Source organism: Stomoxys calcitrans, chromosome 5 (genome assembly GCF_963082655.1).
Source record: "Stomoxys calcitrans chromosome 5, idStoCalc2.1, whole genome shotgun sequence".
In the NCBI taxonomy this organism is placed as follows: Eukaryota; Metazoa; Arthropoda; class Insecta; order Diptera; family Muscidae; genus Stomoxys; species Stomoxys calcitrans.
This window is the reverse complement of record NC_081556.1, coordinates 104629676-104651072: the sequence shown is the minus strand read 5'-3', so window position 1 is coordinate 104651072 and position 21397 is coordinate 104629676. Positions and strand designations below refer to the sequence as shown.

The following is a 21397-nucleotide window of genomic DNA, read 5'->3' as shown; positions in this document are numbered from 1 at the left end:
AAAAAAATCCGCAATTACTTTTTGGGCAACCCAATATATATTTTATCTGATATGGACTTTAAGGCAGTAAAAGCCACAATTTTGGACACATCTCTACTATAAAGGGAGTGAGATGTTTTATTTGACGTCCCAGTGTGTGTCATCAAAATTAGCACAGGTTTCGATATAACTTCCATACAATCTTTTATCCGATATGGCATTTTAAGGATGTGGAAATCCAAATTTGTTGTCCTATCGTAGGAACATCTTACAAGGTTCTATTTGATATTTCAATAGGTATCCAAATTAAAATCGGACTAGATTTCAAGATAAGTTCTGCATATAAAAAGTACTATGTACACTAGGTGGTGTTGGGTAATATATAGTCGGCCCCACCCGACTTTTGCCTTTCCTTACTGGTTTATTATTTTTTTTTTTGTATTTTTTTTTTTCAATGTATTTTGTTTACTTTTTTCCCCAATTGTGGGTTACTGACCTATCCTTCATATTTTGTGGATACGAATTAAATTATCTGATATTGACAAAATTGAATTACATATTCGGCAATATTGTCCACAAACTGCATAAATCCATTTTTCGAATTGAGTCTTTTATTGTTTGTTGAAATATCTCTCGAGTATATGACATCTCCTCCTGCACAAACTCACATATACTCACGCACACACACACACACATCCTTTTCGTTTGAAAGAGGACTATAAAGTTTTCTAATCATACCGTCATTTATAAGCTTTATTTTGCTTCCTTTTTCCTCCTTGGACCAACAAAAGTTGATAAACAGTTTTCAAAATAAGAAATATTCAACTATGACATTTCCTGCAAAATGAACCCTGACCCCCAGGGGAATTTCAAAACGACATTTCTTTTTTTCTTTGCTTCGATTGTCTTGGTTGTTTTTAGCAGGTTTTTTTCTTTCTTTAACATCACCCAGTCCATAATGGTTCAGACCCCCTTTCCCTCGCCATACCCCTTGCCACAGCCTTTGTGTGGGGTATTCCCCAAGCAAATGGAGAACACAATTTCATATCTCTAAATCAATTATGATACAATAGAATTTGAGTTTTTAAGAACGCAATGCAAGCTGCAGATAGTATTATTTGTATAGAACTTTATCTTCTTTCGTATTGGTTCTTCTCCAGCTCGACTAAAGGCCAAAGAAAGACCACTTAAAAGCAAGGGTGGAGGGGAAGCGAGGAGAGGCCAAGACAGCCATCAACTTCCTTAGGGACGTGTTTTGTTTGTTGAAGAGTAAGAAGCATTTAGTTGGGTTGCCATTATTATTATGATTTCACATGACAATAGTTTCGTCATACTTCGAGGAGTCCTTGCGGCTGCCTGTCTTCCGCTATTTGTCCTTTTCTTTTTTTTTGTGCCAAGCTTGAGTTGGTACGTTTTCTTGCATCTTTTGTTTGTCTTCAAGTTTAGCTCCTTGTTTGCCAGAGAGCTGCAGAAGTTGTCGTAGTTGTGCTGTTATTTGCTGTGTGGAAATAAACTATCATTATTTATGCTGAATGAGCATATGTCCTTAATGTCCTAACAAGCTTATATTTATCTTGCATTCATTTTGTTAGTCGTTTTCTTCTTGTTTTCTGCTGCTTCTTTTTCCTCTACTAGTTTGGGTTTTTTTTTCTTCGCCTGCAGTTATATTATGTAGTTTGTTTCGGTTTTAGCTTGAAGTCAGTTCTTTTTTTTCTTTGGGTTGGGGGGAGAGGGATATGACAATAATTGTTTTGAGAACGTTTTGTAGTTTAAGGATGAACCAAAGAGTAGCAAATTAAAGGCAAAGTTTTTGATGTTATATACTTTGCTTAAAGTTCTTTGTATGCCGAATTTAGTTTGTGAGATGAGATTATGCGGGCATTTGGGGTTTGCTAAATAAGAACGCAACCAGTAAGGAATGTCAAAAGTCGGGCGGTGCCGACTGTATAATACCCTATAAGTACAATATGGGAGCTATATCCAATACTGAAACAATTTTGATGGACCTCGGCGAATTTTTTTAGAAGGGTTATTAAACAATCCGTATCAAATTTCGAGCAAATATGTTCGGATTGTAATAACTACTGTTGACAAATGACAACATTATTGCAAATTATCCACAATCTGACGAATATATATATATATATATATATGGGAGCTATATCTAAATCTGGACCGATTTTCATGAAATCTCCACACATATTAGGACGTCAAATAAAACACCTCGCGCAAAATATTTTAAAGATCGGACTAAAACTGTGGCTTCTACAGCCTTAAAAGTAAATATCGAATGAAAGATATATATGGGAGCTATATCTAAATCTGGGCTGATTTATAAAATTATGAAATTTTGCACACATATGTTGACCCCAAATCAAATACCCAATGCCAAATTTTGTAAAGATTGGACGAAAATTGTGGCTTCTACAGCCTTAAAAAGACATATCGGATGAAAGATATATATGGCAGCTATATCTAAATCTGAACCGATTTTTTCCAAAATCAATAGCGTCCTTGGGCCAAAAAAGTAACATGTACAAAATTTCGTGACAATCGGACAACAAATACGACCTGCACTTTGATTACAAGAATACATGGACTCACAGACGAACAGACGGACATGGCTCAATCGATCGGTATACTTATCAATGGGTCTAGCTCTTCTCTTCTTAGCGTTGCAAACAAATGCATCTATGCATTATACCCTGCACCACCTGTACCACAGTGGTAGTGCAGGGTATAATGAAATAGCTATCAAACTTTGGACGCAAATAACCTGTGGGATTGCCCCATCCCGAAATCCACCCAAACGGACATGTATACCGAGTAAGACAATATGGGTATCACATAAAAGGTAATTAAAAGTAGATTACGAATTTGCTATAAAATATTGGTTCCAAGTGAGAGGGGTTAGGCCCACCCCAAAAGGACGTATATAGCTATTGAATCAATATGGGTATCAAGTGAAAGGTGTTTAAGAGTAGAGTACCAATTTGATACAAAAGTTTAGCCCGAATGTCTGGGTCACAGTCCACTAAAACCCCAAAAACCCTCAACAGAACATGTTTACCTATTGGTAAACATGTTCTGTTTTAGACTGCCTGTTCTGTTTTAGATCCGGGCAATCACGGAATGCGTGAGGTGGTGTGGTGCTAACGCGAGGACGTCGAGTGTATTAAATGGCCATAAGGGCAATAACAACCAGGGCGGTTAGGCCACGAACAGTCTTGCAGTGTAAGAAGGAGATTAACGCCTTCTCTCCGCATCGTTTGGGTGCCGGGCCATAACGGTGTAATGGGGAATGACAAAGCAGACGGTTGAGCAGTAAAGGCCAAAGGACTGCCATCAATGAACTTGGTTAAGCCGAAGCCTTTCGGGTCGACGCAGTCCGATTTGAGAGCGTGGGCGACAAAAGCGCATGTAACACTGGGACACAGTGAAACAGTCGGTAGGACGGCGAAAATCCTATGAGGTGATCGGGATCGTGAAAGGACGAGGCTATTACTGAAAAGAAGTAAGAAGGAGGTCAGTCTAGCTTTTGGTATCGGTGCGGCAAGTGATGACATGTGTAGGGCATATGGGGAAGATGATGAGACGTTGGAGCATTTCCTATGTCATTGCCCGGCTTTCACAGCTAACAGACACCGGTACTTAGGTGGGGACACGATATCAGACATGAACCAATTTCAGAGAGTGGTATGGAAAACAATTAAGGATTTTGTAAGTAGCATGAAACTCCCAACTTAAAATTTTCTCTTTCGAGGTTAGCCTTTTCTTTTTAGAGCGCACAACAACCGATTGCTGGCTTAGGTGTATGTCCATAGTGAAATTTTGGGCGATTCTGCATTGATGAAGTAAAATTCGACGTTTTTTTTGTAAAACAATTTGTAGCAAATAGCGCCGCAGGCAGAATTTTGGAAAAAAAATTAGGCGTTTTTTCTCCAAACATTTTTCTGTTTTTATACCCACCACCATTGGAAGGGGGTATATTAATCTAACCACTTCGTTTGTAACATATTCTAGATCGTTTCGACAATCTGTGTCTAACTAGCCATGTTCGTCCGTGACTTCTTGAGCCCTTAGAAGCCTTAATTTTCATCTGATTTGGCTGATATTTGGAACAAAGGCTTATGTTATCACTTCCAACATCCGTGCCAAGTATGATGCGAATCGGTCTATAAACAAATATAGACCCCACAGAAACTGACACCGGATTTGACTACTTGAGCCCTTAGAAGCCTCAGTTTATTTCCGATTTGGCTGAAATTTTGAACAAAGACTTGAGTTATAACTTTCAACAAAGTATGATTCGCACCGTCCTATAAAAATATATAGCCCCCATATAAACTGATCCCAGGATTAGACTTCTTGAGCCCTTAGAAGCCTTAATTTTCACCTGATTTGGCTGAAATTTGGATCAAAGACTTATGCTATGACTTTCAATATCCACGCTAAGTATGATTTGAATCGGTCTATAAACAGATATAGCCCCCATACAAACTGATCCTCGGATTTGACATCTTAAGCCATTAGAAGCAATTTTCATTCGATTCAGCCGAAATTTGGAACAAAGACGTGAATTGGGACTTTCAACATCCATATCAAGTATGATCCGAATCGGTTTATAAACAGACATAGCCCCCATATAAACCGATCCTCGGATTTGACTTCTTGAGCCATTAGAGGCCTCAGTTTCATCCGACTCAGCTGAAATTTGGAACAAACGCTTATGTTATGACTTTCAACATCCATGCCAAGTATGATCCGATTCGGTGTATAAACACATATAGCCCCCTTATAAACCGATCCCCGGATTTGGCTTCTTGAGCCCTTAAAAGCCTAAATTTTCATCCAATTTGGATGAAATTTGGAACAAGGACTTGTGTTATGAACTTCAACATCCATGTCAAATGTGATCCGAATCGGTCTATAACCAGATATAGCCTCCATATAAACAGATCACCGGATTTGTCTTCTTGAGCCCTTAAAGCCTCATTTTTCATCGAACTTGGCTGAAATTTGGAACAAGGACATATGCTATGATCTTCAACATCTGTGCCAAGTGTGATCCGAATAGGTCTTTAACCAGTTATAGCCCCCATATAAACCGATCCCCGGATTTGGCTTCTTGAGCCCTTAAAAGCCTCAATTTTCATCCGCTTTGGCTGAAATTTGGAACAAGGACTTGTGTTATGAACTTCAATATCCATGTCAAGTGTGATCCGAATCGGTCTATAACCAAATATAGTCCCCATGTAACCTGGGTTAGGTTTACACTTCTTGAGCCCTTAAAAGCCTCAATTTTCACCCGACTTGGCTGCATTTTAGAACATTGACTTGTGTAATGACTTCCAACATTCATGCCAAGTATAATTCGAATAGGTCTATAAACAGGTACAGCCCCCTTATAAACGGATTCCCGGATTTGAGTTTTTCAGCCCGTAGAAGACTTAATTTTCAATTGATTTGGCTGAAATTTAGCCCATAAAGCTTACAACATCAGTGTCAAGTTTAATCCGAATTGGTCAATATGATATAGGTCCCCTAAGTACCGATATCTCGATATGACTTTTAGAGACCAAAATAATTCACATACAAACTCAGTTAATAAGGGTACAATTTTAACAGATTCCATGGTGGTGTGGTTTCAAGTTTCGACCCGACCGAACCTAGCACGCTTTTACACTCTACAGCTTACATCTCTTTTCCCTTAACATTTTCACATGTATTCGAGCCCGTTATTCCTTGAATCCTTGTTATAAAAATATTTGTTGAGATTTTATAGCGTAAATCTTTACGCACAATTAATCTGCTTTCGTGCTATCGTATTTTCGTATTTTCTCTCATATCTTGTGAATATATTTTCGTTAAAAGAAGAAACCAAACATCTCTCCCTCAATGCATGTGTTACATTCGTATGTATGCATCAGTTGAGTGAGCCATTAATTCTTTTGGTTTTTTGTATGGTTTTTGAGATTGTTGGTTGTTGTATCTCCTTGTGATACAATTTAAATAAACCAATACCAACTTCATTTTACCTGTAGCATTGACATACAGGGACATGTTTTTCCCTTATCCCATGGAGAGAAACATATATTTTTTTTCCCCTTTTCGAATGAAGAACAAAGATGTTTTGCCACAACAGCTTAAAATCAGCAAGTTTTCCACGATGCAGAGACAATACAGCAAATACTGGGCTTAAGAGGATTGTATTTCTGAGAAGCGGTAAAATTTCGCTGACATTTCATGAATTCCTGTTTTATTTTCTTTTGCCACAATCCCTGATTGCAGCAAAAAAATGTCTCTTAATTTGAGCCCCAGGCAAAGTGATTGAACTTCAATTTGTTTGTGGTGTCATTATGCCAGTAATTAAACGAGGAGAAATTCATTCCTCAAATCTTGCTTCAGGCCTTGTGGCCTTAGATGATTTTTCCTTGTAAGTTTGAAACTCAAATTTTAAAATTTTCCAAAAAATATATAAACTTATCACCGGTATGCTTAAAACTTAATGTAGATTGAGAGTAGGTTAATTTGGCAGATTTCCTTTGTAGAACTGTCAGGTATACCTATTTAAAGGTTTCATTAAGTTTTGTGAATACTGCCGAACATACACAACATACATAGCATCCTAATCGCATATGGCTTGTTTCCATAGCAGCAAATTTTATATTTCCTAGGGTAAACATCTGTCATTATAATTCAGTATTCGGAACGATATCAAAATGAAACACACATTGTTTTTAATCACTGACATTCATAGATAAAAAGAAGTGTTGGGGTGAACTAACACCGGGCATCAAATACCACCGCACCAGCTGGTGGAATATAAATATAACAAAAGAAGAAAAAGTGCGCTAGGTTCAGCTGGGCCGAATCTTATATACCCACCGCCAGGGACGAAGCTGGGGTATGGGCTATCGGGACCGAGCCCGTCAATGGGGCCGCCCCCCCCCTAATCACCCACAAATATGGTGTATTTACCGACTATGGTAATATAGGATTAAAAAAAGGTGCTTTAGTGTTTCCCAAACATCCCATTGCGGAACAAATTAGAGGGAAGTAACTTCTAACAATATTAATTGAGCGCTGCCCGATTCAAATTTAAGCTCAATGATAAGGGGACCTCCTGTTTAATGCCGAGTCTGAATGGCGTGCCACTGAAAAGTGACACCTCTTGGGTGAGAAGCTGTACATGGCTGAAATACTCACAAATGTCGCCAGCATTTGGTGAGGGGATAACCACCGCTGAAAAATGTTTTAAGGTGTTCTCGCCGGCAGGATTTGATCCCGGGCGTTTGGGCACGATAGGCGGGCATGCTTACCTATGCACCACGGTGGCTCCCAAAGGTAATTTAGAATAAAGGTTAGGTTAGGTTTAAGTGGCTGTCTGCCAACAGACTCACTCAGACTCCATTGTGATACCACAGGAACAGAAGAAGGAAGATGACTTCTAGCTCCTACCGTTGAGCCATCCAGATCGCTTTAAAAAGCCCAACAACTGGCGAATGTTCACATCTACTAAATCTAAATGAGAACCTAAAGTGGAACTCCTTCTGACTACAGTGCGGGACACACACACAAAAGGTGTTCTATAGTCTCTTCTTCCTCGACATCCTCACAGCTTCTGCAAAATTCGTTTCTAGCAACCTTCAGACTGGCAGCATGTTTTCCGTAATGACGGACACATTAACTTGAACGTCTGTTCTAGCCAGTGAAAGCAAAGGGGTAGGCCTCTTCAAGTCTAGATTAGGCCACATAGTTCTGGAATGCTCACAACCTTCTCTCTGTGACCAGCATGTCTGTCAACATGTTTTTCGTAATGACGGACACAATAACTTAAACGTCTGTTCTGGCCAGTGACAGCAAAGCGGAAGACCTCTTCAAGTCTAGATTAGGCCACATAGTTTTGGAATTCTCACAGCCTCATCTTTGTGACTATCTATCATTCGTTGTCCTTCGGGCCTGATCCTGAAAACTTAGCTTACATGTCGCTAGAGGTATATCCACAGATTCCAGTTTTCGTGGAATGTGTAAGGTAGTTGCTCGTCTCTCAAGCTCGTCCGCTTTACAATTCCCTGGGATATCTCTGTGGCCCGACACCCAGAACTGGTGTGTTTTGAATTGTTCTGCCATCTCGTTGAGAGATCTGCGACAGACGAGGGCCGTTTTTGTGTTCAGATATACTTTCTCCAGGGATTTTATGCTTGCCTTAGAAGATATATATGTCAATCGTTGTTATGACATTATATCTTAGCCATTCCATCACTTCCTTAATTGCAAGGATCTACGCTGGATATACACTACAGTGGTCGGGTAACCTTTTCGGTATGACCAGTTCTTGATCTTTGAAGTACACCCACAGCCCACAGATTTCAGTTTCCCTAGAATTTGTAAGGTCGTGTCTATTCTCGCAAGCTCTTCCGCTTTAGAATTCACTGGGATATCTCTGTGGCCAGCCACCCAGAATATGTTAATTTTGAACTGTTCAGCCATCTCAGTGAGAGATCTGCGACAGTCGAAGGCGGGCTTTGTGTTCAGAAATACGTTCTCCAGGAATTTAATGGCTGTCTGAGAAGATATTTATGCCAATCGTCGTAATGACATTATATCTTAGCAATTCAGCACTTTCTTAATTACAAGGATCTCCGCTTGATACACACTGCAGTGATCGGGTAACCTTTTCGATATGAACAGTTCTAGATCTTTAGAGTACACCCCAAAGCCCAACTGGTCGTCTAGGTTGGAACCATCCGTATCTATGTCTATGTAATTGCTATTACCAGGGATATCGTAGCTTCAATCGGTTCTATCAGGAATAGTAGCACAGTACTTTTATCAAAAAACGGCTCAGGTAGGGTGTAATCCACGTTGCCTGGGACATCGAATATTGTATCAAGGATAACACAGTGCCCGTGGCCGCCACATGACCAAAGAGAAAGCTCCCTTAGCCTAACGGCAGTGGTTGCAGCAATTAATCTAGCCACAATGTCCAGAGGCAGTAGATGTAGCATTCAATTCAGTGCATCAGATGGTGTCGTCTCAGTGCGGCTGTAATGCACAAACAAGCCATCCTTTGGATCAAGTGGAGTATTAAACAGAAAGTGAATATTAGGACGAGGGAGTTGCTGGCGTTCGATAAGAAGTCGATGAGTACTTTGACAGGGGTCATAACCGGACACTGTACCATAGGCCACATGGCGTGGTGCATGGGGATACCGCACAATGACTTCTGCAGGTGTTGCCTCGATGAGGATGAGGGAGAGACTATTGAACACTTGCTATGTTCCTGTCCGGGTCTGCGGAGACTTAGGCTATGCTTTCTGGGGAGCCGTTTCATCTGTGATCTGGGTGAATTTGCAAACGTACCTCTGGTATGTCTCCTACGCAATGACTTCTGCAGGTGTTGCCTGGATTAGGATGAGGAGGAGACTATAGAGGACTAGCTGTGTTCCTGTCGGGGTCTGTAGAGACGTAGGCTCTTCTTTCTGGGGAGCCGTTTCTTCTGTCATCAGGGTGAATTTGCAAACGTACCTCTGGTATGTCTCCTGAGATTTGTTGAAGGAACAGGATGTTTGCGACGGGTGTGTTATAAGCATCCATGCTTGTGTGGGGTCGGGCGTTTCTTCACCCCCGCTCGGGTTCTCCATTCCTCCTGTCTTTCTTTCATTCGTGTATTACCTATAGTCCGAGGTCTTACATCTTCCTTCTCTTCCCTTTCTCTCTAGGGTACCACAATGGGCCAAACTGGCCCCAGAGTTAACTCACCTTTCGTGGGCAACCCCTTTCAACATAACCTAAGGTTGTAAAAAAGTGAAACTTTTTAATTTTTTCCGAAAAAAAATTCTACTTATTTTACGAAAAATTATAATAAAGTAAAAAAATAATAAAAAAAAAAAATTTTTTTTTCAATATAATCTAATTTAATCAAATTTTTTTTGATATAACATACAGTCAATACATACATACATATATATGTTGGCCACTGATACAAAAAGTCTACATCTGTCTAAAATGGGTTAAAATTTAAGCCCAATCAGATAAAAACATGGCATAGTACCTCAAAAATGTCGCCAGCATTAGTAAGGGAAAACCACCGCCGAAAGTTTTTTTCTAATGTTCTCGCCAGGATTCGAAGCCAGGTGTTCACCATCGAAGGCAGACATGCGCTACGGTGGCCTACATCAATAAGAAGAATTTCCGGAAAGTTTTGAGCAGCTAGCTCAACTCGTTCGAAAGCTAGTGTGCTTTTGATCGACAGATAGACATGCAGACGGACAAACAGACAGATGGACAGGCATGTCTAGATCGGTCTTAGACCAATATTCCGAAAACAAAATGACAAAGTTTTTAGTACTATACCACCATCCTATGATGGAGGGTATAACAACTTAATTTAAGATTTAGTTTAATATGCTATAACACTTCAGGTACAGGTTACTAAGTGTGTTTGTTTGCAACGCTTGAAAGGAGAAGAGAAAGACCCAGGTTTATGAAGACCGATGAACTCAGAATCACATTTGGATTTGTATTAGCCATATCCATATTTCAGTCCGTCTATCAAGGTCACATTTATCGTTCAGTGTGTTCAATGAGTGATGTAGGGTATATTAAAGTCGGCAACGCCCGACTTTTTGTGTTTCATTTGAAAATATTTAAAACAGACTGTTTGATTTTTGTTCGGCGCGTTAGATGAACAGGTTAGCCTATGCCCACAAATGACCCCCAAATGCATGTGAAAGCATATACATTTGGTGGTCTTTCGCTATGGATTGATTTATTGTTTTATTTCATTCCATATTTTTCATACAATTTAATTGAAGCGTGCTTTTTTATTTTTCATAATAATTTTTTCCTATTTGAAAAGAGCTAGGAAATTGGCATAGCAATTTTATTTTTGAACGCAAATAAACCTAACAAGACTATTAAATTATTTGAGCACAACAAAATTATTTTAATAATAAATGCATTTATATTTGTTATTAAAGAATTTTATTCAATATACATATAATGATTCTGATTGCAATATAAATTTTTGTTTAGCTCATTTCGTCGAAATTATATTTTATTTATTGCTTGTTTATATTAGGTTGAGAGGTTGCAAATTTTTGCTGGAGATTTTTCCGCAGCAGAAATTTCTTACTCCCCTGCAAAATTTTACCGTCAAATTGTTACTGGATACGTACGCGAACACACCTTATATTACGCAGCAAACAAAAAACAGCTGGCTGTATATTACCTTCTATTTGAATTTATCGGAACAATAAGCCACTAACCGGCTTCCACCTTTTGGTTAAGGTTCGTCTCTAGGATACACACCTAATATTACGCATTAATAGGTTAACCAAAAACCAGCTGATTGTATATTACCTTCTGTTTAGATTTATCGGACGATAAGTCAATAGCCGACACCAATCTGGGATTAAGGTTCATCGTTAGAATAAGCAATAAGCATATATTCAGAAAAAGAAATTCATTTAACAAGAAAAATATCGTAACGATTAATTTTAGCCGGAGAAAGAGAAAGCCAGCCTGAGTCTAATAGCACATCTTGAAATCGAACAGTGAGATGTCATGACGGTCACAATAAGTGAAACTCCTGGAGGGTTCTTAGCACCAAAATTCGGGATTATTCCATTTTCCTTTGGCTTTTATATCAAGGTAAGCCCACAGATTCTAGTTTATAGGATTTTGTGGACATTTGGAGTAGGTTGTTCTAAGTCTTTTAGGCTCATTTGATTAGCAATTCTGCTTTCATACAGCAGTGATCACTCCAGGTCTAGAGACGTTACTTTTAGAATTTCGATTAATTCATCAGTTGGTGTCATCCTCAGGTCGCCTGTGATGCCCAGACTTGGCATCCTTTGAATCCGACTGAGTATTGAACGGTGTTTTTTAAAGTGGTATCCACCATGGAGAGTAGTATGCATGAGTTAGCTTGACCGGGGATGGCATTATATGCTTGGGGTTCGAATTTGGCGGGACTATCAAAAGAATACGTTTCTGCTGTAGTTTGAGTTAACCGTAGCGCAGAGATTAGCATGTTCGCATATGACGCCGTACGCCTGGGTTCGAATCCTAACCAGAACATCAGACAAAATGTTCACCAGGGGTTATCCTCTCCTAATGCTGGCAACAATTGTGAGATACTAATCTCCCCAAAGAGGTATGTAGGCCCCTTATCATTGAGCTAAAAACTTGAATCGGACAGCACTCATGGATATGTGAGAAGTTTGTTTCTGTTCCTTAATGGAATGTTCATAGGCAAAAAATTTGCTCGGTTATAACCTGACCATTGCTCGCAATATTTCTGAAACCGTCAGCCTTATTCAATGTCGCTTAACATCTCGTCGTTCGTACTCAGCTATGAAGAGGGAGATACCCTATGATTGAGCTTAAACTTGAATCCGATAGCATTCATTGGTATGAGAGATATCTAGGGTAGGTTAGGTAAGGTTTTAGGTGCCCCTGTAGCCGAGTTGGTAACGTGCTCGGATTGCCAGTGCGGGGCTCGTGGGTTCGATTCCTACCAGAGCCCCTTGATTGTTGTTATAGCTACATTTTCATGTGGAGGTTCCGATCCCCGCCAAGCTCCTGTAGATGGGCAAGCTCGTTACGGTCCAAATTACCGATCACTGTTGGTACTCTCCGCTCGAAACCGCTACTGCCGTTGCAGCTACTCCGTATGGAGCATTCTAATATCCCCAACGTGTGGACGCACGTTTGCCATCCCACGCCTCTTAGTTGGTTCATGTCTGGTATTGCATCCCCACCTTAGTGCCAGTGTATGTTAGCCGACAGCCGAGAATGACATTGGAAATGCTCCAACATTTTATCATCTTCTCCACATGGCATACACATGCCAACACTTATATCACCCATCCCGCATAAGTGAGCTCATTGTCCCATTTATTCCGTTATGTTACCGATAGTAATGCTGATATCCTTCGTATTTCCCTACTGTAATAGCCTCATCTCGACACGATCTGTATCTCCCCATGGGATTTTCTTCGCCACACCGACTGTGTCTCTTTTCCAAAGTGTTACATGTGTGTTCGCCACCCACGCCCCTAAATCGGACTGTGTCGCCTCGAAAAGCTTCGGATTAACCAAGTTTATTGGCCTTCACTGTCAAATCGTCTACTCTTTCATTCCCCCTTACTCCTCTACGGCGCGGCACCCAAACAATGTGGATCGTGCCATCCTCAGATAAGGCAATAACCTACTTCTTATACTGTGCTCTAATAAGCATTTTGATCGACACGATCTGTATCTCCCCATGGGATTTTCTTCGCCACACCGACTGTGCCGCTGTTCCAAAGTGTTACATGTGTGTTCGCCACCCACGCCCCTAACTCAGACTGTGTCGCCTCGAAAGCCTTCGGATTAACCAAGTTTATTGGCCTTCACTGTCAAATCGTCTACTCTTTCATTCCCCCTTACTCCTCTATGCCGCGGCACCCAAGCAATGTGGATCGTGTCATCCTCAGATAAGGCGTTAACCTATTGTACTTCTTATACTCCACGACTCTTCGTGATCTTACCGTCCTGGTGGTTATGGCCCTGATGGGCAGTTTACTATCCGTAGTGATATTCACACGTAGACCACCGTAACGCTGAGATTGGCATTTTCGCCTATGACGCGGAACGCCTCGGTTCAAATACTGGCGAGAACAACAAAAAAAAATGTCAGCAGTAGTTTTCTCCTTTTAATGATAGCAACTTTTTTGAGGTACTATGCATGTGAAAACTTCCCCAAAGAGGTGTCGCACTGCGGCCTCGGCTATAAAAAGGAGGCCCCTTATCAATGAGCTTAAACTTGAATTGGACAGCACTCATTGATATGTGAGAAGTTTGCCCTCGTTCCTTAATGGATTAATTTAGGTCGAGTACGAGATACTCTGCCGGCGTCTTGGATTGATGGAACTCTGGTATTGCCATCTGGTCATGCTACACGGATGGATCAAAGGACAGAGTGGGCCTGGTGGTCTAAATTGAGAACACGGCGTGCCGCAGTGCGACACCTCTTTAGAGAGAAGTTTTACATGGCATAGTACCTCACAAATGTTGCCAGCATTATCCGAGGAACTGACTGACTTCCAACTGACTTTATTAACCTTGGTTCTGTTTGATCTGTGCATTGATATTGCTTGCTTTTTCCTTCCTGATTTTTACATCTCATTTTCGTTTGAAATATAGGTGATGGGAAATTAGCGATAGTATCGAAACTATCGACAATTATTATTGAAACTATCAAAAATATCAAAGATTGTGATTATGGATAGTTTGCCAGCTCTAGATTTCAGTCTTCTTGGGGTTTACATTGCAACTACTACGTCAAGCCCAGTTGTATGCCCTCTGCAAGGCTCCTTCGGCCTGCATAGCTGATTCGGATAACTACCCTTTAGAAGAATTATAAAATCGCAGGCCACCAAACTACTCAGACGTAAGTAAGTATTGGTCTAATCACGCTCCCGTAGAGCAAATGTACTATCATCGGATTCAGATCCCATTTCGAGCCTATGTCTTGTCTACATAATTCCCAACATTGGTAAGCCTTCTCGATACGCTCCTGAATGTGACACTTTGAGTTCAGTTTTCTGTGCTTCAACTTGGCCCTTCTTCGTGGTCCATGTTTGAGATCCCAAGGTTTAGCCCAGTCATATGCGATCTACAAGGCTCTTTCGGCCTTTCTGCATAGTTGATTCGGACAGCTATTCCTTAGAAGAATTAAAACCTCGCAGCAGACGGGTTCAAAGCTCTCTTCTGTCAGCATCTCTAATAGGTAGGATGTTTATGTTGATCTTGCATAGGAATAGCTACAAAATGTTCCCCAGTGGCTTTTTCTGGCTCATCATTATGTCATGGGTCCCACAATTTATCCACCTGTTACATAGAATATGGTTTATTCAGGCTCTAAGAATCCGGTCCACCCGGTTCTTTTCTAAAGATTGGATCAGTGTGCCCGTTCTCACATCTGAGTATACACCAATTGATACGCAATGGGGAAAAATGAACGTTCGCAAATGAAAGAAACTTATAGATATACAAGTACTTGGCACTGCAGTCTTTTCGAACCGTGTGGTCTACCCATTTTCTGTTATCATGTGTGTTTTATTAAAATCAATTAAGAACAAGTGAAATTTTATAGGAGATTATTCATTTGTTAAAAACAATTTCAAACAAAGTGATTTTCTTTGATATATTAAACTATCAACATTCTTTGGGCTAATAAGTATTTTAATTATTTTCAATTTAGAATTTATGAAACCTTTTTATTTTTAAATCCTAGTTATTAGTACTCCATTCTAACACCATCATTTTATAACATATATTTTAATAAAATGCTTTTTACGCTATTTTGGATTTTAGTTTACTTTATCCATGTGAATGTTCGTGTAAAAATAATGTTTACAATGATTTCTTTGAATTGGAATTTATTTTTTTATAGTTTAATATTCTTTTGTTTCCCATTTTGTTTTCATTTTTAATTTCTTCCATTATTGCGCTCCTCCCCATCACCCGCATTTCCTAGCCACCACTAATTTTCTTTTGTTGTATTTATATGTATGTATTGTATGTATAATCAATGTGAGTTTGTATATAAAATTGAATCACTAATAATTGTTGTATATTTTTTATGAATAGGCATTTTAAAAATACTAATTTTGTTCGTTTTATTTCTCTCTTTCTCTCTCTCTCTGATTGTATTTTTTCCCATTTCTCTCTCTCTCTGAATCAATGCTATTTACAGCTGGTGGAATTAATACTCAAGGAGGCACTAATATCCACGATTTGGATACAAACAGCATCAACAGTTTACAACCAGAGACTAAGGTTATCGAACAGACTACAGGCAACGAGGTTTTAATCATGAATGCCAACGATGATGACAGAACGGCGAGCTTCTTCGCCCAACCAGGAATTTTGGCGGGTATGTTGATAAACAAAAATTGTTATCGCTTTAGCAGTTATGTGAAAAATATTTGCTTAAGGGGCGACGCTGAACCCCAAAATGAAGCACGAGATATTCTTAATGCAGAGCAAAGAAACCGCATTTAAAATAAACTATAAATAATCTTAGGGGCAAACGTGAGACATGAGTGAGTGCAGCGCATGAAAAAACGTTTTTAATGGTCAATCTCTTCACGGTGATTTCTTTGATGTGTTATAGAAGAAATTTAAATTTATCAAAAAGGGCAGACAAATTTTCATACAAGTGATATTTATACGCCGGGCTGTAACATCACAACACCAAATTAGAAATATTTCAGTATTCCTATATGGCTTAGTGGACTAATAATATGTGTTGTTTTAGTGAGATCGTTATTTATATAAACAGAATCATCATTTTGTGCAGTTTCATTAAAATTTTAGCTCAGTGATAAGCAGCCTTCTATTTAATACTGTACCCGAACTGAATGCCGCAGGTGAATGCCTAACTTACTACTACTTGCCGAATGTTGTATAGATTTCCAAGCACCTCGATCTTCTGCGCTTCTTCTCCAATCCTGACACTCAGTTTCCAGATATCTTTCAACAATCGTCGTTGGAAGATATGTCACGAATCCAAATCTTATATATTGGTTTGACCAAAAAGTTATTGCGGATTTTTCATATAGTCGGCGTTGACAAATTTTTTCACAGCTTGTGACTCTGTAATTGCATTCTTTCTTCTGTCAGTTATCAGCTGTTACTTTTAGCTTGCTTTAGAAAAAAAGTATATTTGATCAAAGTTCATTCTAAGTTTTATTAAAAATGCATTTACTTTCTTTTAAAAAATCCGCAATTACTTTTTGGGCAACCCAATACTGCTATATCAGATTATAAACCGATTTGAACCATGCTTGGCACAGTTGTTGGATATCATAACAAAACACGTCGTGCAAAATTTCATTCCAATCGGATAAGAATTGCGCACTTTAGAGGCTCAAGAAGTCAAGACCCATGATCGGTTTATATGGCAGCTATATCAAAACATGGACCGATATGGCCCATTTACAATACCAACCGACCAACACTAATAAGAAGTATTTGTGCAAAATTTCAAGCGGCTAGCTTTACTCCTTCGGAAGTTAGCGTGCTTTCGACAGACAGACGGACGGACGGACGGTCGCGACGATCAAGAATATATATACTTTTTGGGGTCTCAGACGAATATTTCGAGTAGTTACAAACAGAATGACGAAATTAATATACCACCACCCTATGGTGGAGGGTATAAAAATCAATTTGTGTTTGTTTCTAGGTTTGTTTGTTTGTGTGTTCCTTATAGACTCTAAAACGGCTGAACCAATTTCCATGAAATTTTCACTGATGGTGCATAATGATCCCGTGGTGAAAATAGAATACTTCATATACTACAGGATACAGAATACTAAATTTTTTGATATCGAAAAAGGGAGGCGGACCCTCCTCCTTACCCTAATTTTCAGAAATGTCAGATCTCGGAGATGGCTGTTGCGATTTAAGCGAAATTTTGTGTGATCTCTTATAGTACCCTAAAAATAAAAATTTGGCATCCAAATTTCGGATGGGGTACCTAGGGGGGCCGCCCCACCCTAAAACCTACCAAACATATATTTAGACCAATCACGACAATATGGGACTCAAATGAAGCGGATAAGAAAACTTATATGGTATCCAATTGGCGGACCATGTATTAGGGGGACCACCCTAAGCCCCAAAACACCCCTAAATCGGACATATTTACCGACCATGGCAATATGGGACTCAAATGAAAGGTATTAGGGGGTAGAGTAAGAATTGATACCCATTTTCGGGACCAATTTTCTGGGGTCTACCCCTTTCCCAAAATACCCCACAAACTGCAATTTTTTAGTGACCATCGCAATATAGGGCTCAAAAAAAGGTATTTGCGAGTAGAATACGAATTTGATATCCAAATTTAGGACCATGTATTTAGGGCATCACCCCTTTCCCAAAATACCCACAAAGGGAAAAAATTTTTCGACCATGCCAATGTGTGGCTGAAATGAAAGGTATTTGAGATTAGAAAACGAATTTGATAACCTATTTTAGGGCCATGGGTTTGGGGGACGCCTCTTCCTGTAAACTCCTCTAAAACCAATGGTAATATGGGGTTTAAAGAAATGGTATTTGAGAGAAGAGCACGATACTGATATTTTTTCAGGGCCAAGTATCTGGGGGACCACATCTCCCCCGAAAATACCCCTAAATCAGACATCGTGAGAATATCGGGCTGAAATGAAGTATTTTAAGAATGGAGTACAACTTACATCCAAACTTAAATTCGTGGACCAATAAAGATGACATGAGATTCAGATAAAGGCACTTATATTTCGGATAAAGGCAGTTATATATATTAAATTTCGTAAACGATTTTGCTAATACCTCGACTTTAACCAAATTTAAAGGAGTAATCTTTCCAGCAAAAAAAAAAATTGGAATCGAAAATCAGATCACAGACGAAGATTTGGCTGCGCCAACAAAATTTTCGAATTACCGAGGTGACCAACTTAAGTGGCCTGCCAAAAGGCGCCTGGACAACCTAGGGCCTTGAAATTTCGTAAACGATCTCGCTAACACCTTAACTCTAACCAAATTTGAAGAAGTAATGTTTATCCGCTCTCATGTGGCATATTTTTTAATAGGTTTTTCGATTGTCTCCCACTGTGCGTAGTTCCATCATTTGTGAAAATTTTTGGCAGAATCCATGGTGCTGGTTTCAAAAGATCCGGGCCGGTCGAATTTAGTTCCTTTTCACTTGTTCAGCATATTTTCTGTTGTTAAAGCAAAAATTTTTGCTGTTTTCACTAACAAATTCTTCTGAGGAGAGTTCTTTATCTTTAGTTCGAATCTTAAACGATCATTTTTCGTTTGTAAAGAAAACTGATGTGTCACATTCAGGACCGTACCGAAAAGGCCCAGAGATGTTGCACACTATGCAAATGGGCCGTGAAATCCGAGGGTCTACAGGAGCGTGATTAGACCTATACTTACTTAGTAGTAGCCTTAGTAGTTTGGTGGTCTGCGATGGAGAAAATGTGCGACGTTAGTTCAGAGAACATGTTGTCTAGTAATGGGCAGAGCAATGAGGACCACGCCCACGGGCCCTGGAGACTATTCTAGATATCCCTCCCATAGACTTACAGATTACATGTGAGGCAGCCATTACGTCTATGAGATGTAAGACGACAGGAGAATGGATAGAGACGACACTTAAAGTCGAGTGCGAGGTATTGCTGCCAGCGGCAAAGACTTGGATAGACGGTACCCTTATATTGCCGTCTATAGGATCATGTTACGCGGATGGAACAAAGCTAGAGGGCAGAGTGGGCCTGAGGGTCTACATTGAGAACCCAGGAACTGATATCTGTTTTAGACTGCCTGACCGTACGTGATAACTGCCTGACCTGACCGTACGGGATAACTATGAGCACCACACAGGCTAGAACTTTGAGCTCCGTCTTGTGTGGTGTCTATCGTTATCACGGGAAACTTAGCTTAAAGCTACCTGGCGCGTCCACAGGTTGCAAATGCTGGAGAGCTCCGTTTTTATGCGGAGTAGCTGCAAGTGCGGCCGCGGGCAGTCAGCGATTTTCGAGACTCTTAATTAAATACTGAGTGCCAGTGATACTTGAGATGACAAGGCGAATTATTGGCGTATTCGAATAGCCAGTGGCCAACATCAGCGTCTGTTCCCAGGTTAGAGGCGGCTGGAGGCGAGCGTCGGATCTTGGAACAATCGGTAGTTAGTAGCACCAGATTTCAACATAAAAATATTCACAAAGCCACATGGCTGTCACCCGATCAAAACACGAGAAACCAAATTGATCACGTTGTGATGGATGGAAGGCATTTATCCAGCGTTTTAGATGTACGATCGATCCGTGGAGCGAATATAGATTCGGATCATTACCACCTTGTTGCAGCAAAGGTTCGCACCCATTTCAACATGGCGAGGAAAGTGCGATCTGACACTGCACTGAAGCTAGACATTGAATAGCCGCAAACACAACAAATGGCAGCTGCATACTCCACTCGACCGACCCAACTGCTTGATGAAAGCACTCCTTGTTCCGATGACATAATGGCGCAGTGGTAAACTATTGCCCTCCCCATGGAAAATGCCGCGAAATCCGTACTTGAGTAGCGGAAGCCTCCTCCAAGAAACCCATGGTATGACCAAGAGTGTCAAGATGCTACCGAAGCCAATAATGCGGTATATAGAGCAACCCTGCAATCAGTAGCAACGTGCTAGATGTAGGTGGGGTATCGGGAGAAAAGGAGAGAGGCGAAACGTCTATTCCGCAGAAAGAAAAATTAAATGGAAAGACGTGAGTGTGAGCGAATTGAGATGTACAAGAGTCAGAATGAAGTCCGGAAATTCTACCAAAGAATTAAACATCAAACAGATGGCTTTGGTGCAGGCACATCCTCCTACAAAGATAACATGCTGAGGATATGGAAAGAAAATTTTTCGAAACTGATAGTGTCCGACGTTGGCGGAGAAGAGGATACCGCAGAACCAATCCCTGATGATGGTATAGAATGTTTACCTCCTAGTCAGAATGAGGTCCGACTAAAGAACAACAAGGCAGCAGGAGCCGACGGATTACCCGATGAACTATTTAAGAACGGAGGCGACACGCTGATAAGGTGTATGCATGAACTTGTCTAGGCAATCGGGCTAGAAGAACGCATTGCCGATGATTGGAACCGCAGCATACTTTGTCCGTACACATGAAAGGAGACAAAACGAAATATGCCAACTACAGAGGAATAAGTCTCCTCCCCATCGCATACAAGATACTCTCGAACGAATTGTGTGAAAGATTAAAACCTAAAGTCAATGAGATAGTTGGGCCCTTTCAATGCGGCTTTAGACCTGGTAATTCCACCCTAGACCAGATATTCACACTGCGCCAAATCCTGGAAAAGACCCAAGAAGGACAAATCAACACCTACCATCTCTTTGTTGACTACAAAGCCGTCTTCGATACTCCTTTACGTTCAAAGGTATTTCAAGCCATGTCTGAGTTTGTTATCCCTGCAAAATTAAAAAGACTCTGCAGGATGACACTTGCTGATACGCATTCCTCAGTAAGAATAGGAAAGAATCTCTCCGAACCATTTCATACCAAACGAGGTTTCAGACAAGGAGACAGCCTTTCGTGTGATCTCTTTAATATCCTGTTGGAGAAGATTATATGAGATGCAGATGCGAATATATATGACACACTAATCACAAGAGAACACATGCTACTCGCCTATGCCGACGACATCGATATCATAGGTCGGTCACCGGAAGTAGTAGTAACTACATTTTCACTGACTCGAAAAAGATTCAGTGAAAATGGGTCTGGCAGTAAATAGAGATAAGACGACTTGGGCGGTTTCAACTCCCAAAACGACTTGTACAACCGAGCAGATAAAT

General features: G+C 40.2%; 1 protein-coding gene across 1 annotated transcript in view; it reads left to right on the top strand.

The window, feature by feature from the left end:
- Positions 1–21397, top strand: part of LOC106083483 (syndecan) — a 170401-nt gene that overhangs the window by 137749 nt on the left and 11255 nt on the right. Inside the window, exon 6 of the mRNA XM_059369895.1 lies at positions 15731–15910. Coding sequence (XP_059225878.1) covers positions 15731–15910 — 180 coding nt within the window. The remainder of the gene's footprint in view (positions 1–15730; positions 15911–21397) is intronic.